Source organism: Notolepis coatsorum (assembly GCF_963971535.1).
Source record: "Notolepis coatsorum genome assembly, chromosome: 10".
In the NCBI taxonomy this organism is placed as follows: Eukaryota; Metazoa; Chordata; class Actinopteri; order Aulopiformes; family Paralepididae; genus Notolepis; species Notolepis coatsorum.
This window is the reverse complement of record NC_140174.1, coordinates 33094984-33112015: the sequence shown is the minus strand read 5'-3', so window position 1 is coordinate 33112015 and position 17032 is coordinate 33094984. Positions and strand designations below refer to the sequence as shown.

General features: G+C 48.4%; 1 protein-coding gene across 1 annotated transcript in view; it reads left to right on the top strand.

Moving 5' to 3' along the window:
* aatkb (apoptosis-associated tyrosine kinase b) overlaps positions 1–17032 on the top strand; it is a 28305-nt gene extending 11273 nt beyond the window's left edge. The window contains exons 7-12 of the mRNA XM_084322652.1: positions 192–313; positions 952–1101; positions 4548–8079; positions 8321–8444; positions 8859–9068; positions 14267–17032. Of these exons, the coding sequence (XP_084178778.1) occupies positions 192–313; positions 952–1101; positions 4548–8079; positions 8321–8444; positions 8859–9068; positions 14267–14295 (4167 nt within the window). The 3' untranslated portion in view covers positions 14296–17032. The remainder of the gene's footprint in view (positions 1–191; positions 314–951; positions 1102–4547; positions 8080–8320; positions 8445–8858; positions 9069–14266) is intronic.

Genomic DNA, 17032 nt, shown 5'->3' with positions numbered 1-17032 from the left:
TTCTGTGATTGTTGTACTATTGTGTGTTTGTGTGATTGAATTGATTGATTGATTGAACTTCTGGGGAAGGGTGGATTGATTGATTGATTGTCTTATAGAGATGAGGTTACCGCTGACTATAATACAGACTACCTTGACCTTGATAAAGTTGACTTGACTTGATTACATAATGAAGCAACGTGTCTCTCCAGGATGACTACTATGTGACAGCAGATCAGACCTATGTTCCCCTGAGGTGGACGGCTCCAGAGCTGGTGGACGAGGTGCATGGAAACCTGCTGGTGGCTGATCAGAGTCAACAAAGTAATATCTGGTAGGATCAACACACACGCACACACACACACACACACACACACACACACACACACACACACACACACACACACACACACACACACACACACACACACACACACACACACACCACACACACACTCGCATGGGGTGGTAGGGTATTTGCAGTGTGTGAATGTGATATATCACAGGAAAGTATTCGACCTCTACTCTCTTAAAAAAACACACCAACATTATGGGAAATGTGCTTACCATCTTCTCCAGAGTCAGACAAGAAGATAGATACCAATTCCCTCTCTGTGCGTTCAGTAGAAAACTATCCAGCTGCAAGTTAGCCTAGCTTAGCACAAATTCATGGAAGTGCATGGATACGGATCAACTAGCCTAGCTTAAAACTCTGGGAAAGGTGGTTTTGGCCAACAGCTAGGCTAGCTGATCCGACTGACATCTGCTCATAATGTTGACATGAAATGTTCCTTGAAAAACTATCGAAGGAACACAGCACTCTATATTTTAGATAATACAAGTTTATTCCTCTGAAAGATTAAAGCTGACATACAGTATGGTTCTTCGTCTGAGCTACTCAACTCCTCCTCACAGTCTATTATACTGTACGTTTTCCTCACAACGTCCACCCCCCCCCCCCCCCTGCTGCAGGTCCCTGGGGGTGACTATCTGGGAGCTGTTTGAGTTGGGGAACCAGCCCTACCGTCACTACTCAGACCGACAGGTCCTGAGCTACGCTGTAAAGGAGCAGCAGCTCAGGCTGCCCAAGCCCCTGCTCCAAGGCCCCCTGGCTGAGCGCTGGTGAGAGATACTGTGCAGTGGATACGTGTTAATCACACAACCAAACATACATAGACACACAGAAACACACAAATACAAATACTAGGGCTGTCAGTAAGAATTTCTATATAAAAAAATTTATTCAAAAAGTGATAATTTTATCACTAACAAACTGCCAGTCGAATGTAAATAAATAAAACGAACAAAAAAAACAACATTATTGATATGAGGTGAACTGAAAACGCATCACTGGCTCTTGTCACACAGACACACCCACACATAGACACACACATAGCCACACAGAAACACACTCTGCGGGCAGGGGTGAGCACACACATACACAGGGTTACATAATCATTTAAATCCTACTTTTACCAACTTTTTGGGTCGGGTGGCCATTGGAGGCCATGTGGTATGTGTAGCATCGGCATTGTCAATACCTGGAGCCAGTGGCGGCTGGTGAATTCTTCTCCAGGGGGGGCGCTATACCAAACATTTTGCAAACATGTACCTAGGCATGCATTGGCGAAACCACAGACTGAGTAGCCTACTGTGCACGTCAGAGCTTCGGCGAAACCACAAGGTACGAATATTTAAGTAGGTAGAGTACAACTATCACCATTGCCATCAATCAATATATGATCACAGTCAGTCAATGCAGCCACGTTTCCAATAGCCCTACACAAACATGCACGCCCAGGTCTCTCTCTCTCTCTCTCTCTCTCTCTCTCTCTCTCTCTCTCTCTCTCTCTCTCTCTCTCCCGTATTCAGATCCGTCCAATAATAATCACAGATGTATATCTTGTCATTTTAAACAAGTTACCATTATATTGTCCCGGGTGTTTATGCCCCCCGCGGCGAAATTAATTAGTATCCCCCTCTATCTCTCTCTCTCACACACACACACACAGCATGACGTGGAATCCAAGCTATCGTTACAAGACTTACTTACCATCACAAGAGTTGAATGGGGCGAGATATTCAGCTGTCCAGTCCACAACAAGCCATAATCCATTTTTTTTTTTTAAATCCACTCAAAAAGAAACTCCAGTCAAGTTTAAACAGTCCATACCGTCGTTAGCTGGTAGCTAACGGTAGCTGGTAGCTGCATCCAGCTACCAGCCAAGGTAGCAAAATCTCCGGACTTCCGGAAGGATCCGGAAGGACCCTGCTTGCTTGGTGCGCTAGAAAACGCGCTCCGATTCAATCATATTACATCATATTTGAACGCACTGATAGGCGAAATGTATTTGCTAGACCTATTTAATTGGCTGCGATGATACAGCGATGATACCAGTGCACGCCTACTGTGTGCGCGATACGTCTCGCCCAGCTTCAGAGGTAGTCTACTCTCATATCAGACAGTGATGTCATGTGAATCACAAAACAATGATTTATATTTGATATATTAACGTTATTGTGCACTTGAAACACAAACATACTTAAAATGAGTAAATATTATTCATTTTAAACATGTTTATTTTATTTTTAGGGGTCTAAAATAAAAATAAAAATTAAACATTTTCTTCTTCTCCTGCTCTCTTTACCAGGGGGGGGGGGGGGGGGGGGGGGGGCGGCGCCCTAGCGCCCCCAGTGGCGAGCCGCCACTGCCTGGAGCTCACATTTGAACCATTTCCTCCTGCACCCACACCCCTTACCCTAAACCGGGTTCATATCCTACTCCCCTTGCGCCCCCACACACACATACACGCATGTATTTGCCCCCCATGATTAGCATAAGTGTTTGGCAATGTGATTTGGTTTCTTAATTGAGCGCTTATCCTTATCATTAGGGCACAAGTATCTTGTGTTTTATTATAAATACCAGGACACACTAAGTGACAAGTCTGGATGGTCCTGAATTGGATTCCCGCACTGACCCGATTCCCGTACTGTTCAGGTTTGTATTGGGAATTCTACAGTACATGGACATAATCCAGTCCGCATATGATATCACCAATCAAAATACATGGAAGAGGAAGCACTGGGAAAATAAATGCGGACACAGATTTACACACCTAATGATGCCAAATGAATGATGCGTAACAGGCATTTTCAGGCCAAGTGTGGACACACAAGAAAGGCAATCTCACAGCATCAGGTCTATATGATCAGGTCTCAGAAATCATATTGAAATAACGAGTTGCAGTGGTCCAAAGTGTAGTCAGTGACCCATATACATTTAAAACACAGTTGTATGCACACAGTCAAGCAAACATGCGTGCGTACACAGAAACAGGTACATGCACACACGCACACACGCCCACACACACACACACACACACACACACGTGCACGCACACGCACACACACAAGCTCACAACAAGTACTCTGTTCTCATTCTAAGCAGTAATGCTCCAGCACCCCTGTGCTTTCTCCTAGCTGATTGAAGATACAAACACTAGCCCTGAGCCCAATATGAAGGATTAGACGGTGTATGGGGGAAACCAAGGGTGTTATAGTTAACTAAAACTAAACTACAAAGTCAAACTAGAGGTGAAAAAACATTTTGGTTAATTTAAATAAAAACGGCACTTTGGAAAGAACTAAAACTAACTGAAGCTATATTGTGTACTTATAACTAATAACAACAAAAACATATATATGCATGTCTAAAAATAGATGAATAAAATTACATTTAATTAGCTTTAGTCTTTGTAAATGTGCTCATATTTGTCATATTTAGAACACCTTCTAAATTTCTAAAATTTTGCCCCTGACAAATTTATATATATATAACCCTGATATCATTAAATAATAATAATACTGAAACTAATAAAAACTAAACGAAATTATTTTAAGCAATAACATTGAACTGAAACAAGCAAACCCACTCTGGAAACTAACTGAAACTAAACTGAATTGAAAACTAATTTTTTATATTTTTTTTATAATTAAAAACGAATGAAAAATTATAAACTATAATAACCCTCCAAACTCATTATCACAGGAGACGGAAAAATCCAATTAAAAGTGGTCTCTCCCAGGATGAGAGGAGGCTCATTTCCACTATTGGATTCTCATAAAAATGCAAATGTGCTGGTTTGTCATTTCCCCTTATTGGGCTGTTTATCGATGCGTTCTTCCTCTGACTCATTTGTTACTCATTATAATGGCCCACTGTCTCTGTCTGGTTTCATGTTTGCCTGTATATATAATAACACGTATATTATATGTGTGTGTGTGTGTGTGTGTGTGTGTGTGTGTGTGTGTGTGTGTGTGTGTGTGTGTGTGTGTGTGTGTGTGTGTGTGTGTGTGTGTGCGTGTGCGTGTGCGCGTGCGTGCGTGCGTGCGTCATGGCTGCAGGTGAAGGCAAAAGCGCAGTGAAAACACAACCTTTGTTGTAACTGCTGTTGTTAAGAAGGATGTTTTGACACAAAAGGGTGACTAGTTTGAAGTATCTGTCTTATTTTTAGCTACAAATAAGTGCTGTCATGTACCAGCCTGAATATCTGACTTACCCCCAGGTATGAGGTGATGCAGTTCTGCTGGCTCCAGCCCGACCAGAGGCCCAACGCTGAGGAGGTCCACCTTCTCCTCAGCTACCTATGTGCCAAAGGGGCCAGCGAGGCTGAGGAAGACTTCGAGAGGCGCTGGCACTCCCTGCGCCCCAACGCCAGCCACACCGGCCACCACGGTGCCTCCTCCCTGCCCCAAGACCACCACGACTCATCATCCTCCTTCCCCCTCCTTGAACAGTTCTCGGTGGGCGATGGCTACCACTCGGAGTCCGGGGACGACATACTGACGGTCACCGAGACCAGCCATGGTCTGAATTTCGAATACAAGTGGGAACAAGCAAGGGCAGAGCAGCCGTACCACGCCTCAAACTCTTCCGGCACCCTGGGACAGGTCAACCACCATTGCCAGGACACATTCTATCCCCCGGGGGGCATGGTGGGGGGTTGCCCTATGGAGGGCCTCAGCCTGGGGGTCTCGCCATCCTACTACCAGCCCAAACAGCTCCACGCTCCTGGGGTGGTCCCTGTCCTCAGTGCCCACAGCCCCTCGGTGGGCAGTGAATACTACATCCGCATCGAGGAGCCAGTAGACTGTCACATTGACTTGGACTACACCATGTGCTCCTACAGCCCAGAATACCAGGGAAGCAATGGAAGCTTCCTCACTGGCAGTGCTGACTCGGGGGAATGCATGGCCTGCCCGTCGCAGGTCAAGAACATGGACTCCTATTGGTCGGCGGACATCCATAAGACGGGTCTATATGACTCACATGACTCAAGCCCTGCCATCTCCCTGACGATGGAGCCTCTCCTGGGGCAAGTGTCAGACGGCAGTCCCATGAGGCCCTGGGAGACTGGCCACTACGTCTCCTATAAAGACAGAGACGGGGGTTACTACTATGAACATTCGCCCCCTATGGGCATAGACCACCACTATCTGATTGGTGGGGAGACTCCCGAGCCTCACCAGGAGAGCTGGGGGTCTCGGAGCCTGCGTCAGGCACTGGGGGAGCTGGACAACCCACTGGGAATATCCCCCTCCATCAACAGCCCTCCTCAACAGGCTTTCAGAGACCCCTACCTGGACACTAGTCAGAGCTCTGTTATCGGGAAGAACGTGACGGGGGCTTACTATGACATGATGGGCCCCCTGAGGACGACCATGCCAGGCCACGGCAGACATTCAGTCAGCATCGATATGGAGACCGAGGGGGCACTCTTCATTGGGAACAGAGAGAGTGACACGGAGGAGGAGGAAGAGGAGGACGATATATTTGTGGAAAGGCATGACTGCAACACATGGCCCGCAAAACACAGCCATAGCAGCCTGGCCCACCCCAGACGGGCTAGCCACAGCCATAGCTGCAGACAGGATTCCTATGTAGACTTCCATTATACCATGCCCTCGACAGACATAGAAGACTCCTGGCCAGAGGAACACAGCCTGACCTTCCACTCCTTACCCAAACCCATTGACTACCTGGAGCCCCACCAGGCCAACGACAACAGCACCTGCCTTGGTCTGGGTAAACACCATGCGATGGTGCCTTCAGGCAACTGCAACGCCTATGTCTACCTGTGCCATGAGAGTGAGCCTGAGGTTCCGGTGCCTGGTGAGTGCTGTCACTCTCACTTTGTCGACCCCCTCACCGGCCTGCTGGTTAGAAACTATGGCCACGATGACTACGTCAGTGATAAAATCATCGAGATTTCCAGCAACAAAGAGCCGGTCAATCTATCACCTGCTCCTGGGGGTCCTATTGTGGTCAAACCTGCTTTGACAATGACTGATACACCTACTTTAGACTTTAGCCCAGAGCAGTATGTTGACATTACTATTGATGATACCCCATGCATAGAGAAAATAGAAGATGTAATCAAAGAGAATCCAGTCATGAAAGACCTGATCGAGCCCGAACTGGAAGAGGTGACACTGATAATGGCCACATCCACCCCTCCCCCGTCAGACAATATGCACGTGATGGTGGCCCTTACAGAGCCAGAGTCAGAGCTGAGTCACACGGCAGACAGCGGTGTGGATCGATGTGGTTCCTCCGGCGTCAGCCTCACCGACATCCTCGACTGCAGCGATGACGAAGACGACATCACCGATGACCTCACCGACGTTACCTCTGGGATCTTCGCCGATGAATCCGGCGAGCTGAACGCCTCGCCCGCCTTCAAGTCTCTGCAGAAGCAGGTGGGAACCCCCGATTCCATGGACTCCATGGATATCCCGTCCACCACAGGTTCCTGTGAGGGTTTCAGCCCTGCGTCCTCCCACCCGTCGAGTTCGCCCAAAGCCATGGACAGTGGTTATGAGACGGAAAACTACGAGAGCCCAGAGTTCGTCCCCAAGGAGCCTCACGAACCCCGGGACCAGCCTCTAGGGATACCCACTGTGGACATTAGCCTGGAGGAGGAAGAGGAGGAGGTTGAAGCCGTCCCCAAAGAGAATGAACCATCCCTGGGTGAAGATGTGACATTAGCAGTTACTGGTGACCAGTTGCTCACACCACTAAGTGAGAAGAGTCCATACAGAGACTCAGCTTACTTCTCAGACTATGAGAATGAGAGACTATCCAGGGATGAAGGTGAGGAACTACCTGAGGAAGCGAAGGATGAGGAAAATGTCAGTGAGAATGAGTGGATGACAGAAAAGAAGGGAGAGAAAAGAAAGAAGGAAGAGGAGGAGGAGGAGGAAGAGGAAGAAGAGAGAGAGGACAATATAGCTTTTCTGGAGGAGAACAAAGTCCTTGACATTGAGATGGAAAACATGTCCTCCTCTCCTGTAGCAACAGAGGCAGGCCTCATAGGAGAGTGTAGCCAGGATGAAGGGCTGGGGCTGACGCTGGAGCCCTCAGAGTACTCAACAGCTGACGCAGAACTAGACGAGTGGCCATCCCAGGAGGAGAGCTCATCTTTTGGGGACTGGGCAGCAGAGGTGGTGGGGGCCATGGAAGAAGCCCTTGGAGCTCTAAACGGCGACAGTGTCTCTGAAATCAAAGAGGAGGAAGAAGAGGAATGTGAGGATGTGAAAGACCACACCCGAGCTCCAGAGATGACAGAAAAAACAGAGATGGGGGAGATTCCAAGCGGCTTGCTGGAAACATCTGCCGAAATTCCCTACACCTTACCAAAGGACCAGATAGCCCTGCAACAAGCGGGACACCCCAGACATTCTTCGACAACCTCTCCTCCGCCCTCTATCTCACCCCCACCCCTCCCCCAGTTGGAGGGACGGGTGTCTCCCGCCGATGGGGAAGAGGCGGACGAGGAGGACGGCAATATGGATGACAGCGAGTCGGACGAAGACCTGTGGACCTACAGCGTGCAGGAGCAGAGCGGAGGGGAGGAGAGCGACGAGGAGTACTACCCAGTGCCCGTCGTGGTGAGTGACAGCAGTGACGCCCACAACCTGCGCAGTGTCCTCAAGATGCCCACCCCGCTGACCTCTGAGAACCTGGACGACGAGCTGGAACGCAAGAAGAAGGTGGTGTCCTTCTTCGACGATGTCACCGTTTATCTATTTGATCAAGTGAGTGGAGTCACAAAAAAAGCGATAGCCTGTATTATCCTTTTGTATAAGCCAGAGACCTTGGTGAAGATGCATATTGAACATGGATTAAACATTGTTGTTATGAGCTGTCGCATATTTAAAATGTATCCAACTAGTGATGGTAGATTCAACTGCCCGCGACTGATAAGTCTATCCGTTATGTCTCAGGATTAAAACTCTGATAACAGTTGTCAATCATCTAACTCTCAACCATCTGTAGGAGAGCCCTACGAAAGAGCTGGCTGAGCACGGCTTCCCCCTTGGAGCAGATGGTCAGAGTTCGAAGGTCAAACCCCAGAGTAATGTCTCAGATGACTCCTCAGATGGGAACATATCAGAGGAGAGTAAGTAAAGAGAACAGTCTTTCAGTGTTTTCACCAACAGATAGAACAAGGACACACAGTGAAACGGATTTGCTGTGAGCTACCACTAGGGGCAGAGTGGCTAGCCGCGAGTGAGATACTGAGTTACTGAATGCGTATCCGTATCCTATCCTATATAGATTAGTTTCACATACAAAAAAATTTAAGAAAAAGGTTTTATACTTTCAGTATATGGTATACTCTTATACACTTCATGAACACACTTATCAGAAGCTTTAGCACAATCTAAACAAGATCTGTCAACATTTATTTATATCATGAAATTGACAAAATATGAAGTACTGGTATCGATTTGACCTCAATGCTTCAAAAAGTTTGGCAGACCTTATGGAGTGGACCAAATCCTCACTCCTCTCAACCTTGCCATCATTTCAGGTGCAGGGTACGAGTGGGAGGATGACTTCCCTTTGCTCCCTCTGCCCACGTCCAAGATGGTGACGGACAACTCCCCTCCACCCCGCTCTGCCCCCAAGGCTCCAGAGCCCAAGCCGGCGGTGCAGTTCTCCCGCTTCACGGTCTCCCCCTCCCCCATCTCCCGTTTCTCTATCACGCATGTGTCCGACTCTGATATGGACTCGGCAGGAGGTGGGTCTGCTCCGAGAAGACGTTTTTATAATGAATGAAGCCCCCCACCCTATATATATATGTTGTTATAGAGTTTCTTAGAGGTTGTAGTCTCCCTGGGGAAGGAGGGTTGATGGCAGGGAGGCAGGGTACTCACTGAAGAGCAAAAGAAAGCCATCTTGACAAGTCACTTCATCTTGTATCGAGTCTTATTATTATAATATATATTATAAATAATATTGTTAATATTTGTATTGAAAGTGAACACATCTGCAAATGTTTTAGTACAATTTTGGTTATTTCAAGGATTTACTTGAAACAAGCAACAGCATCTTGAGACTGAAGTGAAGTGATCTGCCGTATTTCAAGACAAAGTCAGAAATCTTAGTTATATTATCGTATAGCTTACGCTCTGCTCTCTAGTGGAACTATCCCTTTATCCAATCTAACACTGAATAATTTTTCTCCACATGTACACACCCATCCGCCTGGCCACACCCACATCCGCTCCTCTACACATAAGCGGGGTCGTGGCCACACTAACAGCTCCTTCCCTATTTTCACCACTGTAAAGTGTCTGTATACACCACTTTGAGTTTTAGTGCCGAAATAGTTGTTGGAAAGGAGCTACGTTGACATTGTATCTTTGTTTTTTTCTCTCTCGTAATTATACGAAAAAAACGAAGAGATAATGTCTTCACCGTCGGAGGGTCTAGACGCTCGCAACGTTACCCTCCACCAGCGCTTCACTATCGCCGCGTCCTCCGTGCATCGTGGGGCGTCTCTGGCTCCGCGGTCATGGCAGTCAGATACGCCTGGGCGGCGCCCGGTGGTGAGTTTGCCTTGCCGAGGGGCCGTTGAGCCTCCATCTCCTGTGAGATGGCCGGGTTCCGGCCCTGGTTCCCCCGTCAGTGGACAGTCGGCCGACAGGCCGACAGCTCCTATGGTGGCCGGGGATTTGCGTTGCTGACTCTTCGCCTTGGCTCGCTCTCGTTGTAAGGCGGCAAGCAACAGGGGCGAATGGCCTGGCTTTAGTGTTGCGCTGGAGCCGGACGGGAGTTCTCTTGCCTCTTCTCCATTTCCGATGGAAACTGAGGATTACATGGAGGGGGCGGGAGCTCTCTTGTTCGAAGCCCCAGTAGAGATGTATCACTCTTCCCCTCTGGGAGTGGCAGGGAGTGCTGCGTCTCCTTGGGGTCCCTTGTACTCCAGGGTTGGGTTAGAACCTCCGACCCCGAGACAAGATGCCCAGCTATCTGCCGCGTCGGACGTTGGTGAGGGACGCAAGTGACGTGGAGGGAGGTACGCAAGGGGAGTTGCTTGCCTTGTTCCCCGAACTCATGGCGGCCGCCGCAGCCGCTAATGGCGTGGTGTTGCCACAGCAGCACCTGTTCCTGATGACATGATAGGTCATCTCTGGCAACGTCGTCCTGTGAGAGAGACAGGCGTTGTCTGCCCATTCTTCCCAGCAATGGAGGCCTACGTGGCACAGGGACAGGTAATCTCCCGCATCATTGGCCTTACCCCCGCCTACGTGCCAGTCACGCGGGTGGTGGGTTTGGTCCAGGGACTTAAGGACGGGGTGCCTCGTCTTGATAGCCCGATGGCATCCATACTTTGTCCCGAAATGGTGTGGGAGCCGTTAAGAAAGCCGGTTCCCCAGGGGAAATCGGCTAGGCAGTTGGCTAACTGGAGTGACCAGGTGTACATCGCCGCGACTCAGAGCCTAGCTGCGACCTCCAACATCGCGCAGCTAGCGTGCTACATGTCGGGGCGAATGTGTGTTTATTCACTATATATTGGGGATACGATGTATAACCCTCACCTAGCTGTGTGGTTGTGTGTTTGCTTAGGGAGTAGGAACATTTTCTTGAAGATTGTTTTTCTGGTCGCTATACATGTGTGCTTAGCAAGGCCTGTGGCTAGCACTTGGTCGAAAGACTTGTCTTCCCTCATCATGAAGAAGACGGTGTTCTTCTTGCAGTAGTAAGAGTGAATTTTACCTTTTTTTATCTGAGGGGGTGTGTGTATTCTGTTACGTTTGGGAAACATGGCATCGAGTCCACAACTAGGTTAGAGTGTTAGCCTGCAGAAGTAATCACAATGTAGCTTGTACCGAGGTCTTTTGATCCTCTCTTTAACGTCTGTTGTTTTTTTCTTTACTTGGTGAAGTATGAAAACACAGGTGGCGTGTTCGCACATGAGCCTAAAGCATTGTATAAAAAACGTTTTTTTACACAAACGAGTTTATCGTTTGTGGCTGGCGTGCAACTGTTGAGCTTATCCTAGAGGATAAACGCTTTTTCATGTAGCATGTTAGATAACTGGTATCATGCGCTGCTTGTTATTTTCATCGTATCCGGGGTATGGGGTCATGGGGGGTTAACTGATAAACCCCTCCCCCCTTTTTACTGATTGGCCAGGGGGTTGGACCTCCTGTTCTTCGGTCTGTGGGGTCAGCGCGTCACAGGGTGGGGAAAGGGGGGGGGGTTAGTTCCCTGGTCCCACGCCATATTTGGACAGGTGGGTCACGGAATTTCCCCGGCCATAGAATACGTCACTGGGCGCGTTTCTATTGGTCATGAGACTTCCGTGAGTTTTTTCAGGCTCCATATTCATTGTCAAGATTGGGTGATGCGGTGCGTTGTTTTCTGCTCTGCTCTCTATTTGCATATGTGTTGAGCTTTTGGTCACGTGGCTCAATGTTTACATATCTTTTCAATTATTACTCACGTGGGAGGTCTCTCTGGGGGTTCCCTGTCTCCCCTCTTTTATACAGAGCGGTGTTGACAGGGTTTTTCCCCTCAGACGCGTCATATGGGACCCATATCTGTGTATTTTTGGCCAGCTTCCTGCCGCTCGTCCCAGGCGGGAACGTTATCTGGTTTCTTGTTAGAATTACCATTGATGTGTTTTGGGTCTCGACGTGTACATGGCGCTGGGTGCTTTCAGTGTGGAACCACGCCATGGGCTGGCGCGCCTTGGTTGCTCATTTATAAAAACTGCGTTTTTTGTACGAGATGGGATGGAGATTTTATCTCTTCCGAGCGCCAGTGTACTAGGTTAGTCTCGACGACTCGCGCTCATCTCTGGGGGGAGATGACGGAGTAGATCAAAGCATTGGCGGAGGGGTCTCACGCCCATGAGGTGGGCCACCAGGTACGGTGCATTCGTGTTCTGACCGTCTTGGTGGCGCTTTCTGTGATGTTTTGGATCGACACGCGTACCTACCCCCCTCTTAGGACTGGGGATGGTGGCGTGACTAGGACACGGGACTGGTTCTGGTCGCGCCGGACCAGGTCAGTTAACCCGTTGTCCGCCGGGGCGCAGATCTGCTGTTCTGGTACCCTGAAGGACTTTGTGCTTTTCCGGGGGGAAAATGCCGGGTCGGCTCGGGCGTCGTGGGGATTGATGTTATGGATGTGTGTGTCATAGGTATGTCACTACGAGTTGTCCTTCACAGTGTGCTTGGTCCATATTGTGTTGTACCTTGCGCTAAAGGGGACTGGTCCTTCTCCATTCATTTTTGCCCCTCCCTTCCCCTGCTGGGCAGGGCTGGGAGGGGGCTGTCGAGGAGGTTTCTATTGAACCCCTCTGGCATCCCTGTGTACGTCCCGGTCCGCCGGGCCCAGGTCCAGACTCGTTCTCGTCGACCTGTTGGCCTGGGTTAACCCCTTTTTGAAAACTGAAACACTTGTACTGCCTGTATAGCCGGTGTATACGCGCAGTTGTGTTTCTGAGTTTTTTCTTGGGGGGTTAAGGGAACAACCGCCTCCTGTTAAACTAAACATAGGGGGGGTGGTTGATTCCCCGGTGTGTTGGTAGCAGAGTCGACTCTCGGGTTTAGGCCGGGCTTGACCCCGTCTGCCCGCGAGCATGCCCCCGCATTCATGACGTCTGCCAATCATGTCAGCCTTCTCTTGGACCTCGACCTCTCTAAGGGGTCGGGTTTGTGGAGGTTGCGACATGGTGCACAGCATACCGAACGCCCCTTCCGCCGGGGTGCTGTTTTCACAGTAGACCCCTTAGGCGCCTGTCTAGTCCGCAGTGCTCCGGGCACAGGTCGAGTTATGCTCTTGGGCCTGTTGCCGGGATTGAGGGATCAACCTCTTGGGGGTTGTCTCCCCGGTGCGCCGACTGGCCCCACAGTATTATGGGGGTGTAGCCTCTGTGGAGTGCTTCAGGGCGGCGTGCTGTAGGGGGGGAAGGGCCTACTCTTGGATTGGGCCCTGTTCGATACGCTGGCGATGTGGGGGGTGGTGTCACCAGTGACCGTCTGGTGGGGTCTCGATGCTACGGCATCGTTGGCCTCACCGGGCCCCCTTTTTTCGGGGGGTCCTGGCCCTCAAGCTGTTCCTGGGGCTGGGTCCTCCTCCGCGCTCCGCTGCTACGGCCTTGCCACGGGGTTGGGTTCTTGACCTTTGACCCCGTGATGTTGGGGCCTGTGACGGGGGTGTTTTCTTCCCGTTCGTTCCCTAGTGGCATGTGGGATGTGCGCCTGAGTGGTCGCGGGTCCTTCTGTGAGAAGGTAAGTCCCACGATCTGCTCACCCTGTGTGTTTGAGGTGCTAAACCCTCTTCGCACAGTCGGATCCGATTCCCTCCCGTCCCCCTCTAGGGGGGTCCGGGGGCTCGGGTCCTCCCCGGTTCTGATGGTTGTGGGGGGCCTCAGCGGGTACATCTGTCGAGCTTCCGCTCTGCTCAGCTCCTGTGTTCCACTAGAGAGCAGAGCGTAAGCTATACGATAATATAACATACGGTTATCCTATAACCATAGTTTTATGAGTATAGCAAGCGCTTTGCTCTGACTCACTGAGGACCCCGTGGTCTTCGCCTTCGGTGGTGAAAGACTTGGGAAGGAGCTGTTAGTGTGGCCACGACCCCGCTTATGTAGAGGAGCGGATGTGGGTGTGGCCAGGCGGATGGGTGTGTACATGTGGAGAAAGATTATTCAGTGTTAGATTGGATAAAGGGATAGTTCCACTAGAGAGCAGAGCGCTCGCTATACTCATATAACTATGGTTATAGGATAACCGTATGTTCTTACAAGTGTTGATGAAATCAATGACATTCTCTCACCCCATGTCTCTCACACTAATGACAGGGAAATGAAATGTTATGCCTCAGTATCAGATTAAGTTACTTCCTAAGAGGGACATTATTTGCAGTGTGTAACAGTTTTCTATCTAGTAACATCATGTCTTCTTATCTCTCCTACAGGGAGCAGTGAGGATGGGGACCGGGAGTAATTGAGATATACTGCCACCTAGTGACTGCATCACACACCGCAGACCCAACTGATAACGGTCTACGACTCATGTCTTGTGCTTTTTTTTGGACGTCAGGTTTTCAGAAACATTCAAAGACAGTGCCTCTTGTTGTCTATGGACACTTTGTGAAAAGGAGTTCCTCCTCACACAATACAGGAGAGACCTAATCCCTTTTAGTGTATTTAAAAGAGTATAATATATACAATGTACAGAATTATATGAAGAATTTATGAAAGCAGGGGAAACATCTATGTTGAACACAACATATTTTCGGAATGAAAATACAGAACTCCTTAAGGAAAACCTTTTGGAAAGACATCACAACTTGGAACCACGTTGGAACCACAAGAATATGGAACCAGCATGGTTTACAAACAGGACAGCTCGTAAGTGTAAGGACACAACCTCTACCTTTTGGGCTTTTCACCAGAGGGATCAGAGCAGTAACATGCACACCGCCATGGGACATTCTATTTTCGGGAGATATTGCTTCACTTGTCGTCATGATCTATTGTTAAATGTCATTTGAAGGTATCACTAGAAATGTCAACTTTTGGATTCAATTCAGGAAAAAGGACAGGAATGAATGAATGAATGAAGCAGCTGATCTAACCTGGACGATGCTTCACTTTGTGATTCAACAAGTGTTTTTGTACGAGGACCGCAACTATACTGTTTTACATGAATAGCTCACACGCTTTTTACCAAATCGAGAGCCAGCGGCGCCGTCGCTGCCAATCAGCATTTTTGTCGTACACTCTGAAAGATCGAGCAGCTCTTTGGTCCTTTTAGGAGGATCCCTTTTAGGAGGATCCCTTTTAGGAGGATCCCTTTCAGTCCTCGACTTTCAGGTGTACTTTATTATTATTTCAAATATTTCTTTTTTTTGCATCGTTATCTCGGAATTCCGTCTCTGGAAACTCCCATAGTTTTCAATGGCTGGAACGTTAGAATGAACATGGGAGATCGTACACCTGAAAGGGTTAAGGTTTGAAACGGTTATGCATAAAGATTTGATGTCTCACCTGCATGGTTTTAAGTGATAATAAAAATACTTTTAACTAAAAAAGATGTAAAAAACTAAAAAAAACTAAAGAAAAACACAAAAGGAGCACTTGTTTTTTTGTGTGTGGACAAACAGTGTTAATCAATTTTCTTACTATTGAGCCACAGACCAAACTGGGTCAAGGAAGGTGAGAGTTGTATCTTAACATACACACCATAGTTCCACAGACCATGGTCTTGGCCAGCACAGTTCATATCAGCACAATAGTATGAAAATGAGGTTAAAAGGATATATATTTGACTGCAAAGAAGTCACTCCATTTGCTTTTCATCCAGCGCACGGTATGTATCGCTCTGCTTCCCTTCTATGATATCATCTGTTTGTAACAGAAACAAAGAGTACCTGCCTGGCCTACCCTTACTTTGCATAGCACTGTCAACATGCTGTACATTGGCAACACTAGAGCTTGTTTTGTATAGTAGCCTTATAAGGATCACAGTATTAGAAATAGGAACTGTTGTACATTTCAGATTTCAGAAAATCTTCACCGTTGTCTTCTTTGGACACTTTGAGACACTTTGGTTTATCTACAAACGCGACAAGACACTGAACAGTAGCAGCATATCGTTTTATATTGCTTAAATGCTTGGATGAAATCACTTCTATTAAACTTTAAAAAAAGAGAAATGTAAAAAGGAAAACGGGCAAACTACATAGGTGTGCAGTAAAAATGGTCAAGAGGACAATGTAACACGTTGACAATGGCACGTGTGAATCGATATCACGATTTCGGAATTGTACGGAAAACCGTTTGCTTTCTGTAATGCTTTCTGTATGTAAATGTAAGAAATGGGATGGAGAATGGTTGCTGAATAGGATTGGTCGACCTGCTAAAATCATAGCACTGTATAAATAAAGTAGGCTTTGCAGCCGTGAGAGCTTGAAATCACAAGAGCGTTTCCCGTTCAAATCAACGGCATTCATAAATGGCTAGTCTGGCTGCCCGGCACACCATAAAATGGCTGCTATTAAAATGTTTGTTGATGTCGTCATGAAAATCAGTGTGCCCCCCCCGTTCCATCCGTTCAAGTTCTGTGTTTACAGCCTTACAGAGCCGTCTCCGCCGGGACGCCGCGCTCAGAGAACCCTTCCTCTCCCTCAGAGGAACCCCTCCTCTCCCTCAGAGGATCCCTCCTCTCCCTCAGAGGAACCCCTCCTCTCCCCCAGAGGATCCCTCTCTCTCAGAGGATCCCTCCTCTCCCTCAGAGGAACCCCTCCTCTCCCCCAGAGGATCCCTCAGAGGAACCCTCCTCTCCCTCCACATGTAGTGTGTTCTAAGTGTTTGTTTTGCCTCCGGAGGCTCAAGTATTCTGTAATAGTTTAGCATAGAAACCATCTAGACTGGCTGTCGGTAATATTTTTGTATCTCAAAAATGAAAAAGAGACTTTTGGAAAGAGTGTTGATGTACTGTACTCGTGGACGAGGGATGGTAAAAAAAATAAAAATGAGATCTCTATGTTTATTGTTGCCAAAGAGGTGTTGTGAGGTGACCCCAGGGCCAACAGGAACATGATGGATTGGTGTTGTTTTTACCCTCTGGTGGCGAGGAGTTGAGAGGAGGGAGCAGCTTTGGCCTTGCACTGGTCGTGAGAACGAGCAGGAGTAGTGTTAGGGATACTGTCAGTAATACGTGCCCCCTTACACTGACC